At 30.7% G+C, this 15,288-nt stretch overlaps 1 protein-coding gene across 5 annotated transcripts in view; it reads left to right on the top strand.

Moving 5' to 3' along the window:
- Positions 1–15,288, top strand: part of LOC107457539 (zinc finger homeobox protein 3) — a 235,277-nt gene that overhangs the window by 210,831 nt on the left and 9,158 nt on the right. For 4 of the 5 annotated variants that reach the window (XM_016075712.3, XM_071186296.1, XM_016075710.3 and 1 more), the window contains one exon: positions 8,560–11,942. In XM_016075712.3, the coding sequence (XP_015931198.2) occupies positions 8,600–11,942 (3,343 nt within the window). In that variant the 5' untranslated portion in view covers positions 8,560–8,599. Of the gene's footprint in view, positions 1–379; positions 1,427–8,559; positions 11,943–15,288 lie in introns of those variants that run through there. The other variant, XM_016075709.4, reaches the window with a different exon arrangement.

Here is a 15,288-nt window from a genome sequence, read left to right as displayed (position 1 = left end):
AAATTCTTGGGGAATTTTTTTTTTTAGACAAACAATACGATTTTATTTTCATGTGTTCATTTTAGATGGTTCCGTTCGTTTGTGTTGTTATCTAATGTACATTTTTGAAACTCATAAAGTACCTACTAATACTAAGGATCTGTTAATTTAAAAGTGGCCCCCTAGTCTTTCATATATACATAAAGAAAATAACTGAAATATTAAATACTCTGCTGCCATAATTTTTTTCCTGTCTCACATAAAATTTAATAATTTCTAATTTATTAATTTTTTTCTTTGTTACTTGCTTGTTAAAAAGTAATTTTTTTCAAAAAATGAATCTGCAGTTGTAGCTTTAAACTTAACTACTGTAGAAATATTTAAACTATAAATAAACAGCTTGGGGGACAATCTAGTTATAAGATTTTGATACCAAACTTTTCATTTGTATTGTTTACAGAAAGATAATGTACAATTTTCGAAAATTTTATCTAAGAGAATAGACTAAGAAATATTTTATTAAATGTAAATGTTTTTTTCACCAAATGCTCTCCAGTACAATTAAAAAATCTGGTTTATCATTATCTTACCTCAACCCCTTAATTTTTTTTCGAATAATTTACTTACGTTTCAAAACAGCATTGATTCACAAACCGCAATTTTTACTGTATTAGATAGAGAAAATTTTATACCAATTGCATATCTCTAATATCAGTAGAGTTAGAGGGAAAATAAAAAGTAAAGTATTGTATTGGGTATAAAATTTTCTAATTGGTCTACAATACTTTTAGTATACAATTCTTTTAATAAAACTATTATATATTGAAAGCATTGTCTTTTGATATTAAAGTATTAAAGGTATTGTATTTTTTTCCTCCGAACTCTCTCCTGGACAATTTCTAAGTGTGGCTTATTGTTTATATTGCCTCAATCACTTCATTTACTCTCCTCCCCCCCAATAATTTACTTACATTTCAAAACAGTATTAATTGACACACCACAATTTTCACTATACAGGACATAGAAAATTTTATACCAATTGCAAATTCTTACCTTCAGAGGAGTTAAATAGAGGGAAAATATAAGTTCTACCTGTATTGGGGGGTCGAAAAAAGAAGGTGGCTAAAAATTTCCGAATTGTTAACTGTTGAAAAGAAAAACTGAGATGCGACCTGTGATTGGTAGATGGGGGAATTTACTCAATGAAAGGATGAATGGAAGTGTGTGCAAGACTTACTATTTTTTTTTCTCTTCAGTATCACCTGAAATTTCTAAAGTTACTTGGTCGCCATTACTGTCATGGTTTCCGCTTTATTTTATGCACGTAAGGATTACAATGTGGCTTTATCTTACAGTGTCTTGACTCGGAATTAATTCGTGAAAAGTTAATTATTATTTTTGGATTACTAGGAGATTTAACACTTTCTTGGGATTAATTCATATTAAGGTAATTAGAGCATTAATTGCTATTTATTTATTTCATTGTTTCGCTTTGATATTATTGGATTATTAATAGATTCATTAGTATCTTGGGATTAATTTATGTTACAGTAATTAGTACTTCAGTTGCTATTTATTTATTAATTATTTCCACTATTGGATTACTTGTCGATTTATCAATCTAGTTACTAATCTAATTAGTGCCCTCATTTATTTTTTTATATTCGATATTTAGCCTTACAATAATGAAGTTTAATTCAAGATTAGTAAACCTATTACTGAACTGACAATAATCTGGGAGTCAACTATGTAAAAGTGTGAAATATTTCTTTTAAATATCATTGGATTGCTAGTAAATTAATTGCCTTTTGGGATTAATTAATATGAAGAAAAAAATTAATTGCACCTGAGTTGTTATTTGTTTTCTTTATCATTTTTTATTCAAGATTTGATTTAGCTATCAGAATAAGCAATTAAGACTACTTTAAGATAAATGAACCTATAATGGGTTTGATTATAAATTTTGACCTGCTTTGTTAAAAGTGTATTAATTATTATTTTATATCACTAACGATTTAACAAACATCTTAATATAATCTTGTATTAAGGTAATTAATGCTTTTGTTTGTTTATTTTCATTTTAATTTTTTATTTGAAATTTGATTTAACAATGCAAATCAGTATTTACGCCTCATTTAGTATGATAAAACTATAACTGGTTAAATTATAAGATTGGAATTTGCCCTTTTTAAATGTGTACTAATTATTTTTTTGGATACTATTCAATTACTAGTAATTTAATCAGCATGTTAGGATTAATTTTAATTTATAATGAGTTAATTTATACTTTTTAATAATTTATTTATTTACTTTATGATTTTTGTATTCCTAATTTAGAATCAAAAAGTAATATAAAACCAAAATTTGCAATAAATTACCTGCGATTTGGTGTAATATAATTAACTACATTAGGACTTTATTATATATATTAATCTTCATTTATTGATTTGCATTAAACAAAACTAGTTTGTTATCAGTAGTTATTTGGTGCAGTTTTGTCTTGGAAAAATAAAATTTTTTGACTGTGCCATTTATTTTGATGTTTAAAGTAACTCTTTTGTGAAATTTAATTATAATTATTTCTTTGATAAATAAAATGCATTAAAAATAATTTTTAAAAATAATTTAATAAAGATCATATGATAAACTTCAATTGAATATTTGATTTTGCTTAGCGGAATCAAACTAATTTGTTGTCAAAAGATCTTTGATGAAATTTAAGTTCTGAAATGAAAAATGTGTTATTATGCTATCTATGAAACATAATTTTCCAATTAATAATAATATTTGGTAATTGATAGCAAAGTTATTAATTTCCCAACGCTAATTATTATTATTTTTTTAGATTTATTTGTAAGGCGATATAATCAATAAAATGAATCATTTGGTCAATTAGCTTTTCTTTGCTTATAAATAAAACATGACAAATAATTTGAATTTCATTTAATTAATTTTATTCATTTTGAAATATTTTACACCTATTTAATACATTTCATAAGAACATGTTTATTAACTAATATTTCATAGGTTAATTATGTTGAGCTTGCCTTTTCTTTTAGTTTGAAATGCAATTGAAAGAAAAAAAGTATTTCATCATAATTAGAATCCGCTGTATATCATGTATTCATATTAAATTTTTTTTATTTATTTTATTTTATTCATTTACTTTAAAAAATTTCAAGGTCAGCTATTTCATTAAGATTAACAGAATAGAAGTTCGCGTGTATTTTTCTCTCCTCGAATTATATTTTTTATACAATAATTATCAGTTTTATCTTTTATAAATTATGTTCTGGTACCTAATTAAATAAAATAATTTCTTTTCTAGACTTACGTAATTACCGATTGAATCGTCCATTTTAAATAATTATATTAATTGTTGTGAAGAACGCGGAAAAATGACGAATTGTTTTCGGCATTAATAACTTTTTTTCCTGCTTTTCATTGAAAAAATAATTATTTCGGCATATGTTATTATATACAATAATTAATGACATTAATGTCGAGATGATTCTGTTATTTTGCTTAGTGATGAGCTTTGTATAAGAATAGACTTTTGGAAGATAGAGTGATAATATTTTGATTCTTATTTTTATGGCTTATTTATTTTAATTATTAAAAAAGAAAACTAAATTTATGCAATAATTATGTAGTTATATTTTTTTAAAAAGTCGCTGATGTTATATTAAATGTTATTTAAAACTAAAGCAGATTATAACAGCTTTTTTGATGACAGGGTTATAGCTTTTTTAATTGCTTATGAAATATGATTAATAGTAAAACATAAATAATTAAATAATTGCCTATTGCGAATGTCATCCGTTTTTTTTTTCGTTTTTTTTTAAAAAAAAATAAATTAGACGTTCTACCAGATATTATTTGTTAAGTTTTCAATGTAAATATGGATATTTTAAAATTAACATGTAATAGGCAAGCGTCTGTTACTTATTCAAAAAACGTTCCAAATTTTATCTGGAAAAATAGTACGTTTGCGTTTAGAGAGGAGCTTCGTCACACGTTTCTAAATTAACATTTCGGTTATATATACTCGCATTGTTCTATAGCGTCCAAAAATATTACATTAAAATGTAATATAATAATATATTAAAGGTTATTAAAAATTTGTGTCTGAAATTAAGTAAATTTTGATATGGATAATTTTAATTGTTGTGTTCAGTTTCGAAGATTAATGTGACTAATTTTTTCATGACCGTATACCAAAGTAACAATTGAAAAATGTAATTTTCTTATTTTTCGTCTTGTAAATTTGCTGAGATATGCATGAACATCAGTTATTTATTATAATTTGATTTACCACGGATAAAATTAATTTTAGTTTTTGATTTTACTTCCAAATCATACCTTTTTAACGATAATACTTAATAATATTTTTTGAGGTATGAACGCATTAATATTAAAGTAAATATAATGAATACAACTGGAAATAAGTTAATTGAGATGATAGCTTTAAAAATAGTATCCAAATCATGATAATATCCAAATATAATATCCAAATTCCAAATATATATCCAAATTCTTATTTTTTTTTTCTACTTTAAAATTTTTACCATGCATTTACAAAATTTTGTTTGCAGTAATATTTTATTTTCTTTATTAATGTAATATGGCGGTTTTGTATTCCTCATTTTTATGAGAATAACTGTTTCTTAGCAAAATATTCTAGCTGATCATTCTTTCTGACTCCTGCTTTTTCTATGATTTCAGTACATTTCCAACTGATAATTAGCCAGACCCACAATGAAATGAATGTAAATATGTATTTTCTTGTTTGATCCTGCTCCAGTAGCAGGTGTGGTCCGGGCTATTATCGTTTGCAAATTTTGACACTATTGTTACTTTTGATGTATTTTGATTTTCTACAATTCCTTCTTTTGCTCTGAATTTATACTATTCCAAAATGAAAAATAAAAAAATGGTTTGTCTTATCCTTCAAAGGATTTTCAGTTTCGATTAAGAACAAAAATGATACATTAAGAACAAAATCGTACATTTCTTGACTACCCTTGGTGGTCTAGGAAAGTTTACAATATAGAACACGCCTCTCTCTAACAACTTTCATTTTTTCCCTCGAAATGTTCTATTAATAACCAATCCTGTTTTCTTAGCCTGACATATGCCTTATTCTATGAAGAATGCATGTATAAAATAACCATTATTAATTATGCTCGCATTTTTTCTTTCATAGAGCACTTGATTGCTTTTGATTATTATTATTATTGTTCATTTTTGTAATTATTCTTTTTTACGCGTATACATTTTAGCTGACTTAAATAGTTTCATACTTTATATTAATAAACCTTTGAGTATAGAAGATGGTTAAATTATGCAAAGATGATATAAAAGTTAAGTGGTATATGTGCAGTTGGAATTCGCAAAAGATATAGTTCGAGAATTAATACGTTGGATATGTTAATAGGTAATATACCTTTCGTTTTAAGCAATCTATTTGTGCAAGATGCGTATTCTCTATTTAGATTTCTTTCCCCTTTTAAACTTTTGTCGCCGTTGGGGTAAACAAATTGAAATGTGATGTAAAATTAATGAGCTTTTCACTTCGTTTTTGAATTCGTCTGATAACGGGATAGAAAAAATGTCTTATGTAGAAGGCCAACATCACAAATGAAAATACAAAATTTAGACATATTTAATGGAAATCTATTATTTTTCGTAAATACAGTGCATGTTCAACACTAAGATAATTACAAGCTTTGATTAAATGAAATTAGAATCCGATCTCGTCAGGACAATAATACAAATTTTGAGCCAATGTACAATGCCACAAATATAGTACGTGTTCTACGCCACGATAATTGCAAATTTTGATTAAATGAGATTTTAGTCTTGACCTCATCATTAGAATAATACAAATTGTCAGTCAAGATGTAAAATTTCAATAACTTAAATGGGAATCTGTTCTTTTTCATAAATATAGTACGCGTTCAGCGCTAATTTTGATTAAATGAAACTGGAATACGATTTTTTAATGTCAACGTATTCTGCGGATATGTAAATGTTTGATTTGGCTTATTTTAAATGGAATACGATCTTTTTTATATAGAAGGGAGTTAAAGTTAAGAAACTATATTCAAACAATAATAGTACTTACTAAATCGTTAATCATTCAACTATTTATATCATTCAACTATTTATATTGAAATTAGGCAATTTAGTGAGTCATTCCTTGAATCATTTTGGTTATTCACAGACATCTAATTTCAAACAATTGTCTAAAGATGAAAAGAAGAAGAAGAAATTTAAGTAGACAGACAAAACACGAGCAGTAAACAATACTACCTGTTCTTTGTCTTCCAAATATCTCTGACATGAAATTACGCGAAAATTACTTTTGCTCATTGAGTGAAGTATAAGTACAAAATAAATTTCTTGGCTGGTAAAATTCGTGCAAATTTTTCGCCAATGTCTATCGGTCAAACTCATTAGCGACAGGGGCAAACTGTTCATAAATCACCAAATAATGAATTTGGCGCACTGCACGGAGAATGATTTCATAAATTTTCCATTTTTGAGATTGTGATGCGTGGATTTTTTATTTATTTTTTGACCGTCTATTTGACCTCTTTTTCACTATCCTTTCATTTAGTTTCATAGAAAAATGTAGGAATTGGCGGAAAATGTCTATTTCCGGGTTATTGAATTTAAATATTTCTTTTTTTACTGTCTGTGCGGGTTCAGGCTTTTGTTTTTGTAAAAGAAAACTGAATTTGAAATTTATTTAAACGATGCTTGATTTTGCTGAGGAATGCCAAAACCTGTGGCTCACGGGCCAACAATGCCCCAGGAAGCCTTATGATATGACTCATAAACTATCTTAAACATTAATAAAACTATAAAATAAGTAACAAAAAGAATCCTCTGATATCTTTACCTACAAATTTGTTGTAATAATTCACTTTTGTAATAACTATATCTGTCTTGATTTCAATTTATTAATATTTTTAATAATTTTTTATCGTCTGCAAGTGAGTTAAAGAAACATGGTTATTTATAAGTCATTAATATTATATCCAATTCGAATCTAAATGTACCCTAATTCATACGATTAAAGCTTCATGCTTTAGCCCTCTTTATGATATTTTCTGTCTTTCATTCTTATTTTTTCATATATATAGTAATGTTACATTTCCACTAAAATAATGTTGAATGTATAAACATTGAAAAAATAATCTTTACTCTATTATTTACATGCATTATCTATTTAAATTTTTTATCATTCAATTTGCTTTGCAATTAATATAATTTGTTACGGAATATTAAAGGGGAAAAAAAACTTTTCAATGAGATTTATAACTTTTAATTAAGGTTGATATAAAGACATTTATAATTTTCATTTACAGTTAATTTAAATGACAATTCTAATTGTCATTTTAAATTACATTTATAATAATCATTTACAGAATGACATATTTGAACTTACTTAAGTTAATTATTTGTCTAGTCATTTTGTTCAATTTTTTTATTTATATTTCAGAAATATTTGTTGTGTATTACTAATGTCAAGCTTCAACGCTAAATTTCAACTTATCCTCACTATAATTCAACTTATTTTTATTTTTAGACCATTTTTATTTATAACATTTATTATTAATGTCCAGCAACAGCACCATAATTCCACCCAGAATCTTTCTTAAATTGCCTTTTTTCACTGCAAATTTTACTTACTAAATTTTAAAATAATCATTGGTCAATGCAATGTCTATTCGGCAACTCTTTCATTGTATTCTCCTTTAAACATTATTGATTTATTTTGTCATTTATATCCGATGTCCGGCTATAGTGCTATAATTCAATTCATCCAGACATCCCCCATGTTATTCGAAAGGATTTTACGCTCCTCCGATGAGAGTAATTATTAGGGACAATGGATAATATCTCCATTGAAAAGTTGCACGGCGAGTGAGAGTTCTACTTTTTTTTCGAAAGGGTATAGAGGGGGTAGGCCTCAAATTTGCGTCTGGCCCCTCGTTTGCAACCCTTTCACACTGCGGGACGTTTGCACCCATTTCCTCCCCTTAATCCAAGTTGGATCTTTTATAACATCGCTTCCGATGGGGCATTGTTTGAGAAGTTGCAATATGGGTTGGTTCGCTACTTTACTCTGTTGCATTCGTGTTCGTGGTCTTTACTTATTCGGTAGTGAAATTGTATTTTTTCCTGAGATCACTGGCGTTAATTTTATCTGAAATTATTCTTGAATGATCGAAGAATTGAAACTGCTTTGGTGGAATAAAAAATTGTGTCTAAAATTTTGCAATGTGAAAGACTTGTATCAGTATCCAGTCTGAATAGACAGGTAACTTAATTTCTTAAGCCCAAATTATTTGCTGTAAAGACCAAAAAAATCAAAATGCGTTCTTTCAATTGATTTTCCATTGTAAAATTCAGAGGCTGCCATCCGAAGCATATTTAATGTTTCTACTCAATTCGAATTTCCTTTATCTTATAATTATTTTTTAGCTGAGTTTGATGTATTTTTAGGAATGCAGTAGTTTATTTTTTGCTTACTGTTTCAATTATTAAAATAGTTTTATTTATTTTTAGGATCCTATTTGAATGATGCTCCGGTAATTAGAGTCCATCCATGGACTTTGTTCCCGGCAACGATACGGGCCAGTATCAGAAGCAAGGTGTCGACTCGGGCCCACCAAAACTCGTTGTGATGACTGCTGGTGTGAACGAGCCATCCCCTCAGAACACTACAAAGAAGAAAAAAGGAGGGGTCGACGAAGAGATGGAAGAGGGTAGTGGCGATTTCCCACCTGTTATAGCAATGCAACCTCCAGAAGGTGCTGGAGATGAGTCTGTAGGTGCAAATATGCTCGAAGATGAAGGCGATGCATCTAACAACAGTTCTGCCAGTGATGTTGAGACCTTCAACGGAAAGATCGTTTACAATCCTGATGGTTCTGCTTACATCATAGAGGGTGTTGATTCCGAGCTTAGTGATGATGAGTATGGCGGTCGAGACTTGCTTCCTTTCCTGACACCAGGAAAAAATAGCAGTGTTCGTTCGTCTTCCTCACCCCGACCTGCCAACCAAAGCCCCATCGAGTCTCAACCTCAGTTGGTCAATGCCCTACACATAGCCAGGCACCCAGCGCTGTTTGGCGCTATGTGTGGACAATTCAACAATTTCCTCCGGGAGAACAACCATAAAGTTCCTGAAATACCAGTTATGCACAGCTATCGTGTGTTTACTGTCAAAGATAGAACTGACACAGATGGGGCAACATCCCCTTCATCATCATCATCAAATGTGCCGTCTTCGTCGGACACTGCATCATATTCTGTATGGGACTGTGGCACCGTGCCAGTTAAGCCCATTCTCATGTGCTTCATTTGTAAACTGTCCTTTGGGTTTACGAAGTCTTTCGTAGCCCATGCAACAGGTGAACATTCGTTATCTTTGAATGACGCCGAGAAAGAGCTGGTCTCGCGCAAAAACATTTCGGCTGTGATCCAAGGGGTAAGTGCCGAACCCCTGCTCTCGTTCCTAGAGCCCATTCCTCCTACCAGTATTGCTACTACGTCTCCATCGTCTGCTCAGATGGTGAACAATGGCAACTGTATCGGTAGTGCGGCATCGTTCGCATCTACGTCCTCAACGCATGGCTCAGTCTCAAGTTCCTCTTCACACATCGTCCAATCTGCTGCCCGGCATGACGATCAACAAGTCACAACGACTTCCCCTACCGCTGTCACAACGGTAGTGTCTGCCAGTCTGTGTCCGGTGACAACAGTTCCTGAACTTTCAGTTTCCACATCTACCGGAGAAGCAGCTTCGCTTGCACCCTCGTCATCATCCTCTGCTTTCAATTCGTCTACATCTAGTTTCGGAGACACGTCTCTGGTCCCTGAACTCGAAGACCTAGCGAATTTGGAGAAAATGGCCGAGGCTGCAGCCGCCGCTGCTGCTGCCGCTGTCGTTTCAGTTCCTGAATCTTCTAAGTCCTCCCCTTCACCGCCCGTTGCTAACGGATCATACGATGCTACAGCAACGTTGCGAACTCCAAACCAAAGTAATGCTGAAAGAATGCCAAATTCCTTATCACCTCCTACAAAGAACTCACTCAATAGTCATCACCATCAACAGCAGACGAGTCCAGTGTGTAGTAATTCAATGAACACCCTAGAGGAAAATACAGAAAACATTTCACCTAAAACCAATACGAGTCCATCACCACTTGCAGTTGCTTCAACACACATGCCTATTGGCACTTGCTCTCATCACCCAGAAGGCAAATTGAATGGCGTTGAATGTCCGAAGTGTGACATGATTCTAGGCTCTTCGCGATCTCTAGGTGGGCATATGACAATGATGCACTCCAGGAATTCGTGTAAGACACTGAAATGTCCAAAGTGTAATTGGCATTACAAATATCAAGAAACATTGGAAATACATATGAAAGAAAAACATCCAGAGAATGACATGACCTGTCTTTATTGTTTAACTAATCAACCGCATCCTCGGCTGGCCCGTGGTGAGACTTACACTTGTGGATACAAGCCATATCGATGTGAGGTCTGTAACTATTCCACAACAACCAAAGGTAATCTTAGCATACACATGCAATCAGATAAGCACATAAACAACGTGCAAGAGCTTCAAAACGGTAGCTTAACTCCAGAGCACATTGCTGCTTTGCAACAGCAATCTCAACAACATCCTCAAGCGTCGGTTACTTCGCCATCTTCAACTGGACTTGCAGTGCCGTCTTCCACCTCAACTTCCGAGGCCCTTAAGAAAGCTCAAATGGCACCAAAACCGAAAGCAAATTGGCGCTGTGATGTTTGTAATTATGAAACAAATGTTGCACGCAATCTGAGGATACACATGACCAGTGAAAAACATACTCACAACATGATGGTTTTGCAACAGAATATGAAGCATATTCATCACTTATCTGCAATGCAACAAGCGCAAATAGACCCGGTTTTCCAATTTCATCCCGGTTTACTTATGCCTGCTGATGCTCAACTTCAACCTGAAGCAGCCATCGCTGACATGGCCTATAACCACGCTCTTCTCATGATGGCTAGCCAACAGCAGCAACAACATCAGCAACAAGCGCAACAGCAACAACAAGCACAACAACAACAGCAGCAACAACAACAGCAACAAAGGGCTATGGCAGCCGCAGTTGCCGCCGCTGCAGCAGCTAATTCAAAACCTCCGCATCTAGGAGGACCTGGCCCATTAAACCTCTCAGTTCCTGCTTTGGATCTAGAACATCCTGATCCAACTGTGAGACCAGATATTCAGTATGAGGACAATATGAAACTGTATTTATGTTGCGTCTGCACCATCTTTTCTTCGAACTCCCTTGAAACTTTGAATCAGCACGTTCAGCTTGACAGAAGCAGATTACGTGAGGACGAAGTCTTGACAGTTGTTGCTGGTACATCAATCTGCAAACTCTGCACTTACAAAACCAACCTGAAAGCTAATTTCCAGCTGCACTGTAAGACTGATAAGCATTTGCAAAGGCTACATCACGTCAATCACGTTAAAGAAGGTGGTAGCAAGAATGAATGGAAACTGAAATATGTGAACGTTAGCAATCCTGTCCAAATTCGATGCAACTCATGTGATTACTTTACGAACTCATTGCATAAACTTCAAATTCACACGACAAATCCCAGACATGAAGGAAACAGCCGACTGTTTTTATTCCTAGAACGAAGCGCATCGTTTATCAAAACTGAACTGAAGTCTTATCATTGCACTATGTGCAATGTATCAGTGAGGACAAAAGTTAGTCTTATCCAACATGTGAATTCTTTAGCACATATGAGGACTGAAAACTTGAGACAAATGCAAGGGGAAAGCGAACCTGATTTGAGGGATGTTTTTATAGTCAAGGAAGTGAAACAAGTTTCTAGTGATTCTCTGAAGGCTGCTGAACTTACAGATGATGAAAAAGGTAAGAATCTTATCTTCAATTGAAGAAATAATTGTAGAATTATTAAATATTTTTAGAAGGATAATTTAAATTAGTGTTGGTTTTTAAACATATTGTAAGAATATTAGTTTAAAAAATGTAATAAAATAATAGTTTTAATTAAAAATATGATAAAAGTAATTTTGAAAATGTAACATAAAATCAAACCTGGGAAAGCGCTAAGGCAGCATAAGTCCAAAATTTATCTTCAAATATATTTTTATATAATTGAAGATAAATTATATTTAAATATTTATTATTTTAAATATTATATTTATATTGTATATATATACAAGAATTATATTTAAATTGAAGTAGAAAATTAAATTACTATTTCAATTTATATATAATTCTCTAATTTCGTATAAGTGTATAATTTACTAATATTAATGAAAATTAGTTGTACCAAGTTAAGAATTGTAAAGATAAATTATGTAAAATGAGGGGGGGGGGAGTTATGAAATTGTACAGTAATACTAAAAAATTTTTCAGACAATTTTACCGACCTGAAAATATTCAAAAATCTAAACAATGTATGAATAAAACAGATCCTAGTTATAAGCAGAGTGTGGATTAATTGCCTTATAATAATTAAAAACTTTCCTCCAAATTACGAGGCAATATTTTAGTGGAGAAAGAAAGTTATGAAATTTTACAGAAATAGTATCAATTTTACAAAAAAAATGTACAAAAATCTGAGTAATGTATGAATAAAACAGGCCCTAGTTATAAGCGGAATTCGAATTAATTGTCTTCAAATAATTAGACTAGACTTTTCTCTAAATTACGACGCAATATTTAAAGTGGAGGAAGATAGTTATGAAATTGTACAGTAATAGTATAATTTTTTCTACATAAAAATATTAAAAAAAATCTAAGTAATGTATGAATAAATTAGACCCTAGTTGTAAGCGGAATGTGAATTAAATTTCATAATGTAATTCCAGATATTCCTCTTAATAACCGTGCAAAAAAGTCCATTATCTGAGATAAATATTTTAATTGTGCATTTTAAAGATAATTTTTGTGATATATGAGAGTAATTTTTGTGATATATGAGAGTAATTTTTGTGATATTTAAGAAAAATAACAATAGAACTGCATTTTGAAATGTTGATGGCTGTTGTTGTTTTTGATTCAAAATTACTGTGAGAGCTGAGTTATTTTATTGTCTCTACTTCCAAAATGATCTAAAAAATAGTAACTAATTTTATTTATATGTTATACGTTCAGATAATTTGACCTAAAAATGTGTTTGTCTTTAAAATTTTTAAATAAGTATTTTAATTTTTTTCCCCTTCATTAAAATTTCACCAGCTAGTTAAGTTTTGCCTTACCCGGTAATAAATATGAATGCGATCATCATGCTGCATTAATGATTTTTATATAAGTTGATTAATTAAAAGTAAAAATAATTAAAATAAAATTTGTCAAATTAAAGTAATTGTAATTATTAAAATATTTTTAATTATGAGCTTAATATTCTGCAATATGTTTATTTCCTTCAGTTCTAAGAAGGGTTCTATAGATCTTTCTTTTGCTTTGTTTTTGCAACAGATTTAGTTTATAATAGAATTTGGTATTCTTAGCTTAAAATTTTAAATTTGTGTAGCACCATAAAATCTTACTTTCAATAGGAAAGATATAGTTTTCATGACTTATCAAAACTCTCTTTACATGTGTCAAACATAGCGTCTACCATGATTTAAATTTTTAGTATTAGATACGTAGTATCTTCATTTTTTTAGCCTGCCTTTTGGCGCAGTTTAGCCGCATTCGACTTTTGATCAAGTTAAACTCTAATTTTTTTTAATTTAAGGAATCAAACCTGTTCATAGTTCGGTTTTTATTCAAATTACTTATTAATTATTTTTATTGCATTATTTTTTTTTTAAATTACTCATTATTAAATCTTTTTACAAAGGCACAACAAAGACAACAATAAAATAAACTAATAAAAAAATACATTTCAAATTCAAAACATTAAATATTTTAAATTCGGATTTTTTTCTTTCATGTTCGGTTTTTGAATTGTATTGAATGAATCGTTTCAAATCTAAACTGAAAAATCAAAATAAAAAAAGGCTGACAAACATAAATATATCCTTTATACTGCAAATTACATATTGTAATTTGGTCTTTTATTGTATTTTATCTGAAAATTGGTCACCCGTTTTTTATATCATTATCATTCTAACCAAAATAGCTTCTTTTAATCAGATAAGTATTTTAAATTACAAATTTGATTACGTAAAATCCGCATATTGCGTGATCCTTACATTCGAAAGTTCTTTTTGTGACATTGACGAAGCGGGAATAACTTTGAAGAATTACAGCTCCCCCAACAGCTGTTTGTAATTCACTGTTCCTCTTCGAGTCAAACAAGGAGATCAAGAGTTTCAGAAGTGACTTTTCCTCATGAACAGCACGCAAAGGTGTCTGGAAAGCACCTCAACTGCATAATTGTGACCAACCAATTTGCAAATCAAACGTGAGCTTTTAATGCGATTCGTGTGTAAATGAAGGGTAAATCGATACGTGAGAATGCGTGTAACTTCAGCATCAGGAGTCATATTTTGGTGAGCTCCAACCGATTGTGTTGTGGTACTACTTAGTATCGCATTTTGTGGTGAAGATTTCTGCCTGACCAAAGGATTTGTAAGAATAATGTCCTGTGGATTTAAACCGATTTTGTTGAGGTACTAAGTATCGCATTTTGAATGAAATACTTCTGTCTGGGGATTTTATATTAAATATTTCCGTCTACCTCGTTTTTACACCTCTGTTTGATCAACTTACCCTGCATCTTGGTGCGGTATAGCCGATGCCGGCTTTTGTTCCATTAAGCTCAACATTTATTTAAATTGCAAAAATATTGTCTAATTGCAATTGCTTGTTGTAATTGCAGTTCACCAACTTAGTAGTATCTGTTTTTTTAATTTTTTTTTTTAAAGTTACTTCTGAATTTATCGAGTGCAATTAGAGTGCCATTTTAGCAGCATGGATTCTGTTTTCAGACTTGTTGAAGCATTAGATTGTTCATACATATCTATTTTTTTTTTTTTAAATTCATCCGAAATTGCTTCTTTTTAATAAAATCTGATAAACTTCGATACATGTTGTTAAAAAAAAAAGATATCGGAAAAGCGTAGAATTAACTCTCTGGCGGAATAATGTAAACTTTATTTTTTTTTTCTTCATAGTTGTTATTTAAAATACTCTTTTTTATTTTTTTTTTAGAAAAGTAAAAGATACCCTTGTAATAGTTGTATACAGAGGTTGTTTAAAAACACTGAATTGGTAATAAAACACATATTTTAAGAGATAC

This window comes from Parasteatoda tepidariorum, chromosome 10 (genome assembly GCF_043381705.1).
Source record: "Parasteatoda tepidariorum isolate YZ-2023 chromosome 10, CAS_Ptep_4.0, whole genome shotgun sequence".
NCBI classification, from domain to species: Eukaryota; Metazoa; Arthropoda; class Arachnida; order Araneae; family Theridiidae; genus Parasteatoda; species Parasteatoda tepidariorum.
This window is presented reverse-complemented; position numbering and strand designations above follow the sequence as displayed.